At 37.7% G+C, this 18,983-nt stretch overlaps 1 protein-coding gene across 3 annotated transcripts in view; it reads left to right on the forward strand.

Moving 5' to 3' along the window:
- The window catches only part of STAG1 (STAG1 cohesin complex component), a 400,634-nt gene that overhangs the window by 170,360 nt on the left and 211,291 nt on the right, over nt 1-18,983 (forward strand). For 2 of the 3 annotated variants that reach the window (XM_008009040.3, XM_073023594.1), the window contains one exon: nt 6,329-6,425. The exons of the other annotated variant lie outside the window; for it this stretch is intronic. In XM_008009040.3, coding sequence (XP_008007231.1) covers nt 6,329-6,425 — 97 coding nt within the window. The remainder of the gene's footprint in view (nt 1-6,328; nt 6,426-18,983) is intronic. 3 annotated transcript variants of the gene reach the window in all.

Below are 18,983 nucleotides of genomic sequence, written 5' to 3' on the forward strand. Positions count from 1 at the left end.
AAGCTCTAAATTTTCTTGTAAACACTGTTTTAGGTGGATCCTACAGTTTTTGAGATGTTTTTATTCAGTTTTAAAAATTTTCTCATTACCAAACATTTGGGGACATTTTATATATATTTTTGTTACTGATTTCTAAATCAGATGGGACAGATTTTTAAATGTTATTGCAAGAGAGCTTGCTCTGTATTATTTCAGTGTTTAAAAACTTATGGAGGTTTGATTTATGATTTATTTTGGTGAATATTCTTATGTGTAATTCTTGAAAAGAATGTGTATCCTGTAATTGTTGGTGTTAAGTTTTATGCATTAGTTAGATCACATTTATTAGTAATTTTATTACTATCTTCTGTACACATTTATTTTTTTGTTTGCTGCTTCTATCAGTTACCAAAAGATGTGTGTTAAAAATTTCAGCCATGGCTATGAATTTGCCTCTTTCTTCTTTTAGTTCAGTTTTTGCTTTATGTATTTTGGGACTCCTGTTAATTGGTGTAAAAATTTGATGTTGCTACAACTTCCTAATGAATTTACCATTTTATTATTATAAAATATTTCTCTGTTTGGTAGTGTTCTTGTCTTGATTTCTGCTTTGACGTGAATATAACCACAACATGTTTCTTATGGTTCATGTTTGCATGGTGTGTGTGTATGTGTGTATATGTGTGTGTATATGTATATAGATATGTGTGTATACACACACACACACACACACATATATATATCCTTTTATTGCTACCTATCTGTGCTCTTATATTAAAAGTGTGTCTCTCGTAAATATTATGTGGTTGGGCCTTTTTTTTTTTTTTTTTTTTTTTTTTTGGAGACACTTTTGCTCATGTCACCCAGGCTGGAGTGCAGTGGCACGATCTCGGCTCACTGCAACCTCCGCCTCTCAGGTTCAACCAATTCTCCTGCCTCAGCCTCTGGAGTAGCTGGGACTACAGGCGCCCGCTACTACGCCCGGCTAATTTTTTTGTATTTTTAGTAGAGACAGGATTTCACCATGTTAGCCAGGATGGTCTCCATCTCCTGACCTCGTGATCCGCCCTCCTCGGCCTCCCAAAGTACTGGGATTACAGGCGTGAGCTACCGCACCCAGCCAGTTGGGTCTTTTTATCCAGCCTGGACAATCTCTCTTTCATAAAGTTGGTTTTGTTTTTATTTTTTGTTTTAGTTTTTAGTCTGAAAATATTTTATTTGCCTTTTTTTGAAAGGTTTTTTTTTTTGCCAAATAAAAAATTCTGGATGGACTTTTTCATCTTTCTTCAGGACGTTAAATATATTACTATATTATCCATGGGCTTGCTTTGTTTTTAATGGGAAGTGTGTCATTATTCTATTCCTTGCTTCCCTATATGTAGCCTTTGGTTGCTTGAATTTTTATTTTCTCTTCTTGAAAATTTTCAGCACAATTTGATTATGTGCCACATATGATTTCTAAAACAAATTCTTAACTTAGTCATGATCCTCTGTATTATGACAGGCTGCATTATCCAATGACCTATGCCCATACTTGGCAATGCTTCTAACAGTTGCCATTCTCTGCCAACTCAAGAAAGGCTCATACATGGCTCTCTGAAGTTTAATTCTTTTTTTTTTTTTTTAATCCTTTTTCTTGCTCTGTCTCCCAGGCTGGAATGCAGTTGAAGATGACAGTTCATTGCAACCTTAAAGTCCTGGACTCAAGTGACCCTCCCACCTCAGACTACTGAGTAGCTGGGATTATAGGCATGTGCCACTGTGCCCAACTAATTATTTTAAAAATGTTTTGTAGAGTCAGGGTATCACTGTGTTGCCTAGGCTGCTCTCGAACTCCTGGCCTCAAGTGATCCTTCCTCATTGGCCGCCAAAGCTCCGAGATTACAAGAGTGAGCCACTGCATCTGGCCTAGAGTTCAGTTCTTTAAATTCATTTGTTTCATACCTTTCTGAGAGCTTATAAAAGGTACAACTTTGTTTACTTCTGGATGAATAACCAATATGTCAGGGTCAGTATCATTTATTATATAAATAATTTTCCTTTCTAAAATTGAAATATCTCCTTTGTCATAGTGGAAGTTATATATATCTGGATCTATTTCTTCTGCATTTATTTTTTCCCTTAATGCAAAGAGCTATTATGTATTTTTATTTCTGTATTTTCTTCTCTTATATTACTTGCTTGCTTTTTTTTTTTTTTTTCGCCCTTGAGGCAGTCTTGCTCTGTCACCCAGGCTGCAGTGCAGTGGCACGCTCACAGCTCACTGCAGCTTCATCCTCCACCTCCACCTTCTGGGCTCAAGTGATCCTCCCACCTCAACCTCCCAAGTAGCTGGGACCACAGGTGTGCAGCACCACACCTGACTAATTTGTGGATTTTTGGTAGAGGCGGGTTTTGCTACATTGCCCAAGCTGATCTCAAACTCCTGAGCTCAAGCGATCTGCCTGCCTCGGCCTATGAAAGTGCTGGTTTACAGGAATGGACCACAATGCCTGGCCTTGTTTACTATTTATGATTGTAAATCATAAATCCTCTCTCTCTCTCTCTCTCTCTCTCTCTTTTTCTCTCTCTCTCTCTCTCTCTCATCTTTTTCGTTAAGAGATGGGGTCTCACCATTTAGCCAGGCTGGTCTGGAACTCCTGACCTCAAGTATTCCACCCATGTCGGCCTCCCAAAGTCTTGGGATTACAGGCGTGAGCCACCACGCCCAGCCTTATTTATTCATTTTAGAGACAGGGTTTCACTCTGTCGCCCAGGCTAGAGTGTGGTAGCATGATCATAGTTCACCGTAGCCTCAAACTCCTAGGCTCAAGTAATCGTCCTCCCTCAGCCTCCCAAGTGGCTGGGACTGTGGTCATGTGCCACCATTCCTCACTAATTTTTTTTTTTTTTGAGACAGTCTCGCTTTGTTGCCCAGGCTGGAGTGCAGTGGCACGATCTTGGCTCACTGCAAGCTCTGCCTCCTGGGTTCACACCATTCTCCTGCCTCAGTCTCCCAAGTAGCTGGGACTACAGGCACCCGCCGCTACACCTGGCTAATTTTTTGTATTGGTAAAGACGGGGTTTCACCGTGTTAGCCAGTATGGTCTCGATCTCCTGACCTCGTGATCCACCCACCTCGGTCTCCCAAAGTGCTGGGATTACAGGCGTGAGTCACCGTGCCCAGCCTATTTTTTTGTTTTGTTTTTTGTAGAGATGAGGGTCTGTGTATGTTGCCTGGGCTGGTCTTGAACTCCTGGCCTCAAGTCATCCTCCTACCTTGGCCTCCCAAGTTGTCAGAAATACAGGTGCAAGCCACTGTACCTGGCCCCAAGTTTTTGTTTGCTTTTTGACAGGGTCTTGCCCTGTCGCCCACACTGGTGTGCATTGGTGCGATCTTTGCTCACTACAGCCTTGACCTTTCAGGCTCAAGTGATCCTCTGATCTCAGCCTACCAAGTAGCTGGGACTACAGGCATGCACCACCATTCTAGCTAATTTTTGTAATTTTTGTAGAGACAGGGTTTCATTATGCTGCCCAGGCTTGTCTCAAACTCCTTTGCTCACGTCATCTGCCTACCTTGGTCTCCCAAAGTGCTGAGATTACAGGTGTGTGCCACCATGCTTGGACTAGAGTTTTAATATTTCTAATGCAGGTTCCTGTGCACCAGTCTTAGAATGTTTTGAGCTCTTCATATGTTACCGGTGGGAGTATAAGTTAGTACAATTACTTTGGGAATTAAAATTCTACTCAGACTGCCTTTATGTTACTGGACCCCTGTAAAAGTGAGGAAGTAACTTCTTCAGTTTTGTGCCACACTTTGTTACCTGGGTTGCAAAGCATTTCTGCTTCAGTCCTGAGTCTAAAAGTTGCTCTTGATCTGCTCTATTCACTTCTAGTTTCACCATCATCCTGAGCTTACAGGGTGTGACACGTTCTTCAGCAGAGGTGAACCTTGCCCAGATACCATGGTATTATTTTCTTCTTGACCCTCTCTTACCACCATAATCTTCTTTCTAGTTTTCTCTTTAAAAACAAAACCCCCCAGACACTAATGTGATGAGACAGTGAAACAGTATTATGTATAGAAAGTCTTCTCTCTCACTTGGAGCAAAGGAAAGTGGTTCTCCCCAATGGAAGGTCATTAAAGAAGGGATATGCTCAATCACAATGGGCTAAATTAAAAGAACTGACAATACCTAGTCTTGGGTGAGGATGTAGAGCACCTGAAAATCTCACATCTTGCTGGATTTCATACATTGCTGGTGGAAGCGTTATTTATTACAACTTGTTTTGAGAAATTGTTTGGCATATCGACTAAGCCTTGATGTGTGTGTATAATGTGTGTTAACAAATCTGCTCTTGGGTCTGTAATACAGAAAAGAATGTTTATATTCATCAAAATGTGTGTACGTAACAGTTTTATTTGTGATAGTCCTAAACTGCAACTGCAACTGAGTAATGTTGAGTACTCATATTCCTCAACAGTAAAATGTGTGATAAACTGTGGTATATTCATACAATGAAATAATATTCAGCAATACAAAAAAGGTATTACTAATACACATAACAATGCTGCTCAATCTTACTGATACAGCTTTGTTTGAAAGAAATAAAAAACAAAAGATGACACCATTTATGAGAGTTTCAGTATCATGTCAAACTAATTCATGGTAATATGCGTCACTATAATAATTACCCTTTGTGCTGGGGATGGTTACTGCTTGGAAGGCAACCTAAGGGAGCCTGTTTTAGTTCTGGAAATGTTTTCTATCTTTATCTTGGTTGTGGTTACACAGGTGGGTTTATGTATAAAAATATAAAATAAAAAGAAATAACAAGATTATGCATTTTACTGTATGTAAATATACCTTAGTACACAAAATTTTATTTTTTTAATTCATATTTTTATACATTTCCTCTGATCCCTACCTCTGCCCAAGAAAATCTCAAAGAATCCTGCCCACTGGAATGCAAACTGGAATTACATTAAATTTGCCTTGTAAGTTGGCAAGACTTTCAAACTTTACTGATATAGCACTAAGTCTTTTTTTAAAATTCAGAATATGATACCTGTTGAAGTCTTTTTTTATATCCTGTAAGTTTTAATAATTTTCCTCATTAAAAATTGTCTTAGATGTGTTCTTAGATATTTTTTGTTGTGAACAAGCTACTAATCCATTTATATTTTCTAGGTATTGCGCTGTTAAGTTATTTTTGTATATTTATCTTGTCAGCTACCTTGTCAAATTTTCCTATTATTAATCTCTTGAATCACTTTAATAGAGACTCCTGGATTTTCTTATCATCTGTAGGAAAGGAGAATTGTCTTTATTCAAATTTTACTAACTTTTGCATTCACTAAAGACTTCAACCCTGTGTTAAATGGTTAGGGGGCATCCTTGCCTTGTTCTTTAATTAGTTGAAATATCTTAAGTATTTCAACAGCAAATATATTTTAGTCTTTTTATCCTTTGAGTAGATTTTCTTGAACCCTAATTTTCCTAGAAAGTTTTTTTTCTTTTTGGATTAGCTGCAGAATTTTATATATATTTTTGAGATCTAATTTGATATATAGTTGTTTTAATTTTTCACTTTCTTCATAAATCAGTTATTTGATTTCCTAATATTAAGCCATTCTTGTATTCTTGAAAAAAATGCCGGCCGGGCGCGGTGGCTCACGCCTGTAATCCCAGCACTTTGGGAGGCAGAGGTGGGCGGATCACAAGGTCAGGAGATCGAGACCATGGTGAAACCCCGTCTCTACTAAAAACAGAAAAAATTAGCCGGGCGCAGTGGCGGGCGCCTCTAGTCCCAGCTACTCGGGAGGCTGAGGCAGGAGAATGGCGTGAACCCGGGAGGCGGAGCTTGCAGTGAGCCGAGATTGCGCCACTGCACTCCAGCCTGGGCGACAGAGCGAGACTCCGTCTCAAAAAAAAAAAAAAAAAAAAAAAAAAATGCCTCTTATTATGTGCATTCTTTGTATGCACTACTCGTGCATTATGCTTTTTGATAACTCAGAAAGTTTGTGTCTATATAGAAGTGAAGTTAACTTAATTTTTATCATTTTCATAATACAGTTTGAATATTATCTATGCTTGCTTAATTATTGTACTTAATGGGATTGGTAAGGTTAGGTTTGTTTTGGATTCTATTGTAAACAAATCTTTGAAACCTAGTAAGTCACTTTTTATTGGTCTTTAAAAATGAGACAGTCTCTATTTTATTAGGCTACAGAGAAATAATTTCAGGTAAGTAATTTTCTTGTTCAGATAGAAACACACACAAACACACAAACTTTTTTGAAAATTTATTTGCTATAATATCAATTTTTTTTGAAGTTTTCATTTTTATATTTTTTTTTCCACAGTCCGTGGTGGATGACTGGATTGAATCATATAAACAAGACAGGGACATCGCACTTCTGGATTTAATCAACTTTTTTATCCAGTGTTCAGGATGTCGAGGTACAGAATGTTGAAATAAATGATGTACATTGAGCCTGTCAGTTCAGCAGTGTGACTTTTACTTCACCTGCCACTAGTCGTACATAATTTACCCTAAAATAAAACATTATATGCTGATCTTTTTCTGATAGAGAATATTATTGGTAAGTTATTTAAGGATGTTCCATTTTTGTTCTTGTTCAGTTTTGCTCCTATAAAGTGTAACACATTTATATAGTTTTTGAAATTTTGGGAGGAAATCTAAATTCGTTTACTAGTTTTATGAATTGATTTTTTATATCATAGGCTTTTATAATTTTTACTCATATTATTTGTACGTATACTCCATATTAGGAAGTGTGCTGGTTGCTAGCATTCGTTCTTTTATATCCCTGCCAGTATTTGGTAGTCATTTTATAGTTAGGTTTAAATAATTTTCTTAAAGTAATACAAGTAGCAGAATCAGGTGTCTTAAGTTTGCAATTGTAAGGTGATTAAAGCGAAATTTTATTTTTATCATTTTAGGAGATAACTGCTAGATTTTTTTCTCCTCTAGATAAATCTTAAAAGGTTAATTTGTATTACGGGGGGAAATGAGTTGTTAAATCACCATTCTCTGCTTGTGAATACAGAAGGAATAGTAATCTTTTATTGAGATAACTGACCAAATTGATTTCTTGAAAGCTTGTTTATTTATATCCAAGTTATCACTTACCATATTGACATAAGTAGTTTATCAAGTATTTACAGAGCATCAACCTTGTATGAGATACTCCACCAGGGTATACAGAAGTTATCAAGGCGGTCTCTGCCCCTAAAAAGTGTTAAAGTGTGTGTAATTTTTAAAGGCATCTCCATTGTGAGGAACAAAGAGGGAAATACATTAATAGTTCAGCGAAGGGCTCAGTGCCATAAGTATAATAAAACTGGTTACTATTTAATGACTGTGCAATATGTGGCAAGCTGTGTGCTTTACGTACATTAGCTCATTTAATCTTTGTTAACAGTCCCATCAGGCAGATGGGATCTTTATTTTGTAGATCAGCAAACTGAGATGAAAGGGTTTAGGTAAATTTATTCCAGATCATACAGTTAGCAAGTGTGAAACTCAAGATTGAGAGTCAAGCCGTGTCACCTGGAGTGTGTGTCCCCAACCATAAGACACTGTGGGAGTAACAAGAAAGAGGAAGGGATGCTGATGCAGCCTAGGCTGTGTGTCTTCTGTGTATATGTATGAATGTGGGGAGGTTGTAAAAAAGTATATCCTACAAAAAGCAAACTCTGAGGTGAGGTTAAAGATGAGTAAAAGGAAGTTAGAAGGATGAGAAAGGCAAAAGGTAACATATTATGCAAAAAGACCTTAAGACAAGAAAGCATGGTTCAGTCCCGAACATAGGGGGTTCTGTGGCTGAATCATAGAGCATGGAAATGGGTGAGGATTGGCGAGAGATTAGGCTATTATAAAGTAAGAGAGTTTGCTCATTTTACAGCCTTAAAGTAGGTGAGGCAAGCACTGACGATGTGCTTTATATACATTTTCTCATATAGTCCTATTAATCAACAGACCTGTTGGACTGGGTTTTAATTTGAAAGCAATTAATAGTGTTTTAAAATTTTTCCTTTTGAAATTTGTTTTCTTGGTTCAAAATAAAAAAGTTTAAAAGTTGTGTAATAAGAAGTCTTTGCCTTCCTGCCTTCCCATCCATCTATGCACACTTAACTGCTCTTAACTAGTTTGTTGAACTTAACTGTCCATCTATCTAGTTTTCATGCCTATAAGATAGGAATGTATATTCTTTCCTTCTCCACTTCACCTGTCTTACACAAAAGGTAATGGTGTATAGAGACCTTTCTCCTTCATTTTTCTTTCTTCTTCTCTTTTTTTTTTTTTTTTTTTTTTTTTTTTGAGCCAGAGTCTCTCTCTGTTGCCCAGGCTGGAGTGCAGTGGCGTGATCTCGTCTCACTGCAAGCTCTGCCTCCTGGGTTCACGCCTTTCTCCTGCCTCAGCCTCCTGAGTAGCTGGGACTATAGGCTCCTACCACCACTCCCGGCTAATTTTTTGTATTTTAGTAGAGATGGGGTTTCATCGTGTTAGCCAGGATGGTCTTGATCTCCTGACCTTGTGATCTGCCCACCTCAGCCTCCCAAAGTGCTGGAATTACAGGTGTGAGCCACCGCTCCCGGCCTCTCCTTCATTTTTAAAAACGCAGGCTCATTGCATTCCTTTGTGTGTATGTACAATAATTTATTTAACTAGACTTCTATTAAAAGACCATTGTGTTATTTGTAGTGTTTTGCTGTTACAGAGAATGCTTACTGTAATGAGTAATTTTCTGTATACCTTATTTGGTCTTTATGAAAGAATGTCTGTAGGTAAATGTATTTGTTATATTAGATACTGCCAAATTGTCAGCTATAGGATTGTATTCTTCTATACTCTCATCAGTGATACATTAAAATGTCTGCTTTTTCTTAGCCTTTTCAACAAAGTGTATTTATCAAGTTTTTGGATTAGTCTTCAGAATGATTTGAAGATACTATTCCAGTCTGATTTTTAAAAGTGCTTTGAAGTTCACGTAATATACAAGTAAGCATTTTAAAGTGTACCAATTCAGTAGCATTTAGAGCATTCATAAATGTGCAGCTGCCATACATTGGGTTGCTGTAACAAGACCGTAGACTGGATGGCTTACAAATAATAGAAATTTATTTCTCACAAGTCTGGAGGCTGGAAGTCTGAGATCAGGGTCTCAGTATCATCTGGTTCTGGTGGGACCCTCTTCCACATTGCGGAATACTAACTTCTAGTTGTACCCTCACACGGCAAAGAAGAGGTTGAGAGCGTTTTCTGGGGTCCCCTTTATAATGGCACTTATCTCATTCATGAGGGTCCCCCTCTCATCACCTAATTGCATACCAAAGGTCCCACCTTCTAATACCATCACTTGGGGGTTAGGATTTTCGTATAGGAATTTTGGGAGGACACAGCATTCAGTCCATTGTAGCAGTTGCCACCTCTGTCTTTTCTCAAAACTTTAAAAATCTCCCCAGGAAAATACCCTATACCTGTTAGGTAATCATTATTTGTTCTTTTCTCTCCCATCCCTTGGCAATTATGAGTCTACTTTCTGTCCCTGAGGATTTGCCAGTTCTGATCATTTTATATAAAAGAAACCACACAATATGTCACCTTCTCTGTGTGACTTCTTTCATTTAACTTATGTTTTTGAGGTTCATTTAAGTTGTAGCATGTATCAGTAGTTCATTCTGTTTAGGACTGAACAATAATCCTTTGTATGTATATATCACTATTTGTTTATCCATTCACCTGTTGAAGGACATTTGAGTGTGTTTCACTATTGTAAATATGGCAACTTTGAACATTTGTGAACAAATACTTGTTTAAGTACCTGTTTCACTATTGTGAATATGGCAACTTTGAACATTTGTAAACAAATACTTGTTTAAGTACCGTTTTTGAGTGTTTGAGGTGTAAATTCTTAGGAGTAGAATTGCTAGGTCATATAATAATTCTGTTTAAACTTTTTGAGGAACCACCAAACTGTTTTCCACAGTGGCTGCGCCATCTTATATTCCCACCAGAAATGTATGAGGATTCCTATTTTTCTACATCCTCAACAACACTTGTTATTTTGTAGTTTTAAAAATTATAGCCATCCTACTGGGTATAAAGTGGTGTCTAACTGTGGTTTTAATTTGTGTGCACTTAATGCCTAATGATCTTGAACTTCTTTTCATGTGCTTGTTGGACATGTCTGTATTTTCTTTGAAGAAATATACGTTCAAGTCCTTTGCTCATTTTAAAATTAGATTATGTGTGTTTTTGTTGATGAGTTGTATATATTATGGATACCAAACCTTTATCAAGTATAGGACTTCAGCTATTTTTGCCCGCTCTCTGGGTTGTCTTTTTAACTTTCTTAATGATGTTGTTTGGTGCACAATACGTTTATATTTTATTAAGTCTGACTCCCTCCCTCCCTCCCTCCCTCCCTCCCTCCCTCCTTTTCTCCTTCCTTCCTTCCTTCCTTCCTTCCTTCCTTCCTTCCTTCCTTCCCTCCCTCCCTCCCTCCCTCCCTCCCTCCCTCCCTCCCTCCCTCCTTCCTCCCTCCCTCCCTCCCTTCCTTCCTTTTTTCTCTCCCCTTCCTTCCTTCTTTCTCTCCCCTCCCTCCCTCCCTCCCTCCCTCCCTCCCTCCCTCCCTTCCTTCCTTCCTTCCTTCCTTCCTTCCTTCCTTCCTTCCTTCCTTCCCTCTCTCCCCTCCCTTCCTCCCTTCCTTCCTTCCTTCCTTCCTTCCCTCCCTCCCTCCCTCCCTCCCTCCCTCCCTTCCTTCCTCTCTCTGCCTGCCCCTCCCCTCCCCTCCCCTCCCCTCCCGATACATGTGTCAAATTTAAGGATCCATTGCCAAATTCACGGTCATGAATATTTACCTCTATGTTTCCTTCTAATGGTTATTTCTCACAAATCTGGAGGCTGGATTATATATTTTATATTTAGGCTGTTAATCCATGGTTAATTTTTGTGTATGGGATAGTTTTAATTTGTATTTCTTTGATGAACAAGGGTTGAGAACCGTTACTGTTTTTTCTTTGAATTCTCTGTTCCTATCCTTTGCCCATTTTTCTTTTGACTACCTTTATAGTTCCTGAAAAGACATTTTACAAAATGGATCTTAAAACATTTTTGTTAAAGGGGCATAGATGCATATTATCTTAATATGATTTACAAAGAAAGCACACTGTCTTTTATGTCAGTAGAATATAATAAAAATCCTGATATAGACCTAAGTACCTATGAGACATTAGTAAACATATCTTAGAACATATGAAAAGAAAACGTTTTTTACTTATTACAAAAGGAATTTACTAATTAAAACTATACTTAGTTACTATTTGTTTTTACCTATCAGATTGGCACAAGTTTAAAATCATAAGAACATTCTGTTGTTCAGGCTGTGGCGGGAGAAAGCAGACACTGTTACATTGTTGTTTAGAATACAAATTGATAAACTTTTGTAAAGGTATCCAGGAATATCTACCAAATCTATATTTATGTTTTATCTCTTGACTCAACCATCCTAATTCTGGGATTTTACCTTGAATATATACCTTCAGCAGTAAGAAACTAGGTACACAAAATTAATGCAACATTATTTGTTATTGGAATATATTGGAAACAATTCAAATGTTCATATATAAAAACAGTGATTGAATGAACTGTAGTATAGCCACATGTTGGAGTTTTGTGCTCTTGTAAAAAAGAATGAAGAAGATGTCTGTGAATGGATGTAGGGATTTGCCCTGTATTTTTTTTTTTTTTTTTTTTTTTTTTTTTTTGAGACAAAGTCTTGTTCTGTCACCCAGACTGCAGTGCTGTGGCGCAGTCTTGGCTCACTGCAACCTCTACCTCCCGAGTTCAAGCAAATCTCCTGTCTCAGCCTCCTGAGTAGCTGGGATTACAGGCACGCGCCACCATGCCCAGCTAATGTTTTTTGTGTTTTTAGGAGAGATGGGGTTTCACTGTGTTGGTCAGGCTGGTCTTGAACTCCTGACCTCATGATCCACCCGCCTTGGCCTCCTAAAGTGTTGGGATTACAGGCGTGAGCCACTGCGCCTGGCCTTTCCCTAGATATATTTTTAGGGCAAAATACAAAGTGCAGAATAATATCTAAAATACGTAACTTTTTTTTTTTTTTTTTTGTAAGAAAAAGGGAAAACGGTGGTTCATTTCACCAAAAAGAAGTACAGGAAAGATAAACCTGACAGTAATGAGATTGGTTACCTAAAGAGTGAGTGAGAGAGAGGGGGAGAGAGAGAGAGAGAGAGAGAGTGTGTGTGTGTGTGTGTGTGTGTGTGTTGGAAAGTTTAGAGGGAATTGAGATGAGGGAATGATACTGAATTTTAATATTATTTTATAGTTTTTGAATAGTCCTGACTTTTGGAGCTATCTTAATACTTCAAATCCTCAAGAAAACAAAATCAGCAAAGATGGAGGGGGAATATCCTGAAAATGAATACAAACAGAACAAATAAACTTTACACCATAATAACAACCACACTGAAAGATGTAAAATTACTAACCAAAGTAACTTCGGAACTCAGTAAGTGGGCTATGAAACTAGTTGGGTCAGGGAAAAGTTTGATGAAGAGTACAGTATTTACCCAGTCTCAAAATGTCTCCTTTCAAGGTATCTACTGTTTACAGGGTAAAATAGAAACTTTGCAATGTAGAAACTTGATAGATACCACCTTAACAAATGATAAAAGCAAACATTGCAAGTTACAGAGCTAATTGCTATTATGTGCTTTCTGATATGCCCTTAGAAGAACTCAACATCACTTCTATAGTATTCTTGCCAGAAGTGCATAGTCTGAATCTACTCATGAAGAAACCTAAGACAAGCTCAAATTGAGTTATATTCTTCAAAATAACTGTCCTGTACTCTGCAAAAAAGTCAGTGTCATGAAATAGTCAGAAATGCTGGGCGTGGTAACTCCCACCTGTAATCCCAGGACTTTGTGAGACTGAGGCAGACAGATCAACTGAGGTCAGGAGTTCGAGACCACTCTGGCCAACGTGGTGAAACCCTGTCTATACTAAGAATACAAAAATTAGCCGGGCATGGTGATAGGCACCTGCAATCCCAGCTACTTGGGAGACTGAGGCAGGAGAATCACTGGAACCCAGGAGACAGAGGTTGCAGTGAGGCAAGATCACACCATTGCACTCCTGCCTGGGCAACAGGAGCAAAACTCTGTCTCAGAAAAAGAAAAAAAGGAAAGAAATGACTTGAACTGTTCTAGCTTAAAGTAGAGTAAAGAAACATGACAGGTGGCTGCAGTGCATGATCTTAGAATTTCTTTGGGCGGATTACCTGAGGTCAGGAGTTCAAGACCAGCCCAGCCAACATGGTGAAACCCCATCTCTACTAAAAATACAAAAATTAGCCGGGCGTGGTGGTGGGCGCCTGTAATCCCAGCTACTTGGGAGGCTGAGGCTGGAGAATCGCTTGAGGCCAGGAGGCAGAGGGGTGCACCATTGCACTCCAGCCTGGGCAACAGGAGCGAAACTCCGTGTGAAAAAAAAAAAAAAATGACTCAGAAACTGTTTAAAGTAGACTGAAGAAACATGACAGGTGGCTGCAGTGCATGATCCTAGAATTTCTTTTGGCATAAAGGACGTTGTTGAGACACATGTGAAGTCTTGTGTGGATTATGTGGATTAGATTATGTGGATTAATCTTATGTGGATTAGATTATGATATGTGGATTAGATATTAGATATTAGATCTTATGTGGATTAGATCTTACGTGGATTAGATTATGTGGATCTTATGTGGATTAAATCTTATGTGGATTAGAACATATATATAGTATCGATTGTTAATCTTATGCTTTGGGACATTGTAGTATACTGTGGTTGTATAATAGGTTTATTTGGGGGAAATACACACTGAAATATTAAAGAGTAAAGGAATATCATGTCTGTAGCTAAACACTTATTCAGAACAAATTCATGTGTATATGAAGAGTGAAAGAAGGATAAAACAGATGTAAATTTGGGTGGAAGGTATTCAGAAGTTCTTTGTACTTTGCTGTCTTTTCTGTAAATCTAAAATTATATCAGAGTACAAAAATAAAAAGAAAATGTTTTAACCCCAAAGTCAGCGTCATCCTCAAGGGAAACCAGTAGTCATTGTCACTGTTAAAGAAGACAAGGATACCCAGCCTCACAACTCTTATTTAGCATTATATTGGATATATAAACTAACACATTACACAATAAAAAAGAAGTAATTATGATCATTGTTTTAAAAATGATCTTATTCAAAATAATATTGCATGTTTAGAAAACTCAGGAGAATCAGTTTGCAAAACTAAAGCAATAAAATAATTCCATAATATATTGAGATACAGAATTTATAGAGAAAAATTACTGTCTTACAGCCAGTTAGAAGATTTAAAGACGCCCTTTTGAAGACAAAAGTGAGGGAAAAAATTCTTTCAGATTTACGTTTCACTGTGATAGTGTAAACCAGGATAAATTTCCAGTGTATCAAGAGTTTAAGGGCAAAAACAAACAACAAATACAAAGAAAAATAATAAAAGCACTTAATGAAAACTAAGAATTCCTTTATAACCATGGAGTGGGGAAGACCTTTTTATTAACTGACTCACAATTAACTGACTCAGAATCTATAAGTTAGCAAAGATTCATAAATGACATAAGAAAACAAAAAATTTATAAGATAGAGACACATTATAGGGAAAGTCAAACGACAAGGGACAAATGGGGGAAATTTTGTTTTTATTACAAAGGCTAGTATCTCTAATATATGTTGAGATAAGATTTGCGTTTTATAAGTACTCCTTGTCTTGCACATTAATATCCAAAATCTAGATTGGCATTTTACTGTGTGAGCCCATTTTCCCCTAAAGCTGCATAAGAACCAAGGACCAAATGAGTGTTTTAAAAATTGACCTAAAATTGGAAGAGAGCACAGAAAGGGAGGAAAAAAACAATCACAATTTGCCCCCTGTCCCCACTGAAGTTCCTGGCTAGAAGTGATGTCACCAACAATGACAAAACAAAGTGGAACATCTTTTCATGAGTGAATAGTATGAACAGCTCGTCCATTATTGGCTCCAGTATCCCTATTATCACTATTTCCTGATCTTGGCTCTTGAACCAAGCCCTAAGATGTGGTATTGATTTTCTAATTTAGCTCTCTCAAGTTGCATTAGCACCCATAGTTGTTTCCCTAACTCTACTGAAATGTCTGTAGTCTCTTCATTTGAACCAGCTGGAGTGAATCCTGTTTGCCATTGGAAACCTCCCAGAATAGGCTAACTCAATGTGTAGTAGTGATATATATATTCAGTATCAGTGAAGTGGGAAAAATGCAAGGGTAAAGTTGATTTAAACACTGTTGACCTAGAGTTGCATTCTAAAGCTATGTAAATTCGTAAGTGTTTATTGGAATAAGTTACGAGAGAACTGAGAATTAACACAGAATTATAGGATGTATTCAGGGAATTATGCGCAGCAAAATGAAGATAAGTTGTCCATATATTCAAAGTACTACCATTGTTAAATATACCTTGTTGATACAGGTATATATTTACTTTGGTATGTATTTAAACGTAACTAATTTCAGAAATATATGTCTGGTTATTGATAAGTAGTTTTCATTGACAGATGTGCTTGTTTTTTTAATAAGAGTTGTTGATCAAACTTGAAAGTTGGTGGTTAAAAGCAACCTTCTTTCTTAGTTCAATGTAACAAGTAATGTTTCTGTTTTGCTCTGCTTGTGCCTAACAGAGAAGTTCCAGATGCCTCAGAGCTTTCTAGGAGTGCAGAATTGCCAGAGAATTAATCACCTAGGAGCACTTAATCTAAGAGTTTCCTGAACTTAACCCAGTTCACTGGCTAATTAGGGTCTCCGTGATTTTTTCATGGCACCTGTAAGCCAGAAGAAACACCTAACAGTTCCTTTCAGGAAGTTGTTATGTCCAAACTATTTATTTAGGTCCTCACAATTTAGTAGGTGTTTAGAAAAATGATATACATAATTGAAAAAAATTGTGTTCATTTCTCAAATAACTGCAGTTACGTGTGTACAGATGTGTTGAGCATTGTATAGCTTCTCAAATTTTGAAATTATCTTAATTTCCTATTTTATATTGGTTTTCTGGTAGCCCTTGTTGAAACTCAGCCTCTCAAAGATAGGGCATTATCAACAGGAATAAAGGACCAGATTGTAAGTTACCTCATGCTAATAGTTCCTATGGTACTTGACAAATATCAAATACTGTATTGTTTTCCTTTGAATATTTAAAATATCCACATTGCCCATATCATTTTGCATAAGTCCCTCGGGACATCTCAGTGCATAGTTGGGGCACCATGGCTTTAACAAGTGACTGAACGGGATTTAGTGTATAAATACCCCAATTCCTTTGCCCATCAGTGGAATCGTTTTGAAGTACATGGCCTACTCTGACTCGCAGTTTCTCAAGCTTAATTGGGCTCCAGTTACCTACAATTGTAATTGACTAGATAACACACTCTTTATTGTCTTTTTTTAAATTATTATTGTTATTCTTTTTCTTGTTTCATGTCTCTGCTGCATTACTGGTATTTTATGGGTTGTCCTTCAAAATAAATTACTTGCACTGGCATCCCTGTTTTAGTATCTGCATCTGGGGGATAGAAACTAACAAGTGCTTATATGGCTTTGTTATATATTAATCAGTATTCTCTTTAGCAATCTGTTTTAATGAACTATGTCTTACCTCCTCACCTGTACAGTGTGTATGTGTGTGTGTGTGTGGGGGGGGGGTATATAGAGAGTTCAATGTTATCTTTCCTAAATCCTTTTACATTGTGACATCTTATATATACAGAAGACTGCATATATAGTGCCTTTGGCCTCTACCTGTTAGATGTCAGTAGCACATTTCTTTCCCCCTCTCCTCCAGTTGTAACAAGCAAAAATGTCTGCAAAAGTTTCCCAGTGTTCAATTTTGGGAAGCAAAATTGCCCCATGTTGAGAACTGCTATAAAGTATACCTTATATGAATATACCAGTTTATTTATACTTCCCATTCTTGAAGGAAGTTTTTGGGTAATGTAGACAGTGTTATTAAAAGCTATCTTTTGCACATACTAATTTAGTATTCATGCACAGGATGCTCTAGTTTGTGTACTGAGGGGTGGAATTGCTGGGTTATAAAATATGCAACTTTGTATAGTTGCATATTGTATAGTCGTGGTATGTTTGTATAGTTGTAACTTTTCATGCTTTAGTCAAGTGATGTCACAGAATTCTGATGGCTTCACATATTTTGCTCATAGATAGTATTACCAGTATTTTTAGTTTTATCTTGTTGAGTAGGATTACCAATATCACATTGTGGTTTTAATTTATATTCCTTTGATTACTAACTTTTTCACATAACAGTTAACCATGAGAATTTTCTCTTGCATGAACTGCATAAAGTCTTCTGCAAATTACTGTATTGGGATGTTCGTTTTTTTCCTTTATTGTTTTGTAAGATTTTTATTTTATCTTATTTGAGACATGAGTTTTACTGTTTCCCAGGCTGGAGTGCAGTGGCGCAATCTCGGCTCACTGCAACCTACACTTCCCAGATTGAAGCGATTCTCCTGTTTCAGCCCCCGAAGTAGCTGGGATTACAGGCATGTGCCACCACTCCTGGCTAATTTTTGTATTTTTAGTGAAGATGGGGTTTCTCTATGTTGACCAGGCTGGTCTCAAACTCCTGACCTCAGGTGACCTGCCCACCTTGGGCTCCCAAAGTGATGGGATTACAGGCATGAGCCACTGCACCTGGCCAGGATTTTTAAAAAAGTGGTAATACTAATCTCCTTTGTTATCATATATATTGCAACTTTCTTCTTCCATTTTGCAGTCTGCTTTTTCCCTTTTCTTTTATTTTGATACATTATCCCTTGAAGGCAGGGATTTTTGTCTTTGTTCTCTTTATATCTCTAGCACCTATAAATATTTATTGAAAGAATGAATGAACATGAGTTTGACATTTTTAAGTCTAACCAAATTTATTAGTCTTCTCTTTTATGGGCTTTTTGTGTCATATTTAAGAAATTATTGATCAGACCCTGTGGCTCATGCCTGCAATAATAGCACTTTGGGAGGCCAAGGCAGGCAGATTACTTGAGGTCAAGTGGTTCAAGACTGGCCTTGCCAACATGGTGAAACACCATGTCTACTAAAAATACAAAAAGTAATCGGGCATGGTGGTGGGCACCTGTAATCCCAGCTACTCAGGAGGCTGAGGCAGGAGAATCGCTTGAACCTGGGAGGTGGAGGTTGCAGTGAGCTGAACTCGCACCACTGCACCCCAGTCTGGGCAACAGAGCGTGACTGTGTCTCAAAAAAATACAAATAAAAATAAAAATTAAAAAATTATGACCGGGCGCAGTGGCTCACGCCTGTAATCCCAGCACTTTGAGAGGCCGAGACGGGTGGATCACGAGGTCAGGAGATCGAGACCATCCTGGCTAACACAGTGAAACCCCTTCTCTACTAAAAATACAAAAAATTAGCCGGGTGTGGTGGTGGGCACCTGTAGTTCCAGCTACTTGGGAGGCTGAGGCAGGAGAATGGCGTGAGCCCGGGAGGCAGAGCTTGCAGTGAGCCGAGGTCGCACCACTGCACTCCAGCCTGGGTGACAGAGCGAGACTCCATCTCAAAAAAAAAAAAAAAAAAAATTATTTACACCATGGTCATGAAGATACTCTCCTGTTTTCTTATAAAATCTTTCTAGTTTATGTGAAGTTTAGTTAGTTGTGTATAGGTTACTCCTTCAAATTTAGGTTTTTATGTCATCTAGATTTCAGTTTTTTAAGTGTGAAAAGTGCTTTATTTTTTCTTGATTGTACAATGACCCAATTAGCATATATCAAGTATCCCTTTCTGGAGAGTCTTTTACTGGGTTCTCTATTCTGCTAATTGGTCTCTTAGATGGAAAACTAACTTTCTTTTTTTTTTCTTTCTTTTTTTAAAATCGTGTCTC

The sequence above is a fragment of the Chlorocebus sabaeus genome, chromosome 15 (assembly GCF_047675955.1).
Source record: "Chlorocebus sabaeus isolate Y175 chromosome 15, mChlSab1.0.hap1, whole genome shotgun sequence".
Classification (NCBI taxonomy): domain Eukaryota; kingdom Metazoa; phylum Chordata; class Mammalia; order Primates; family Cercopithecidae; genus Chlorocebus; species Chlorocebus sabaeus.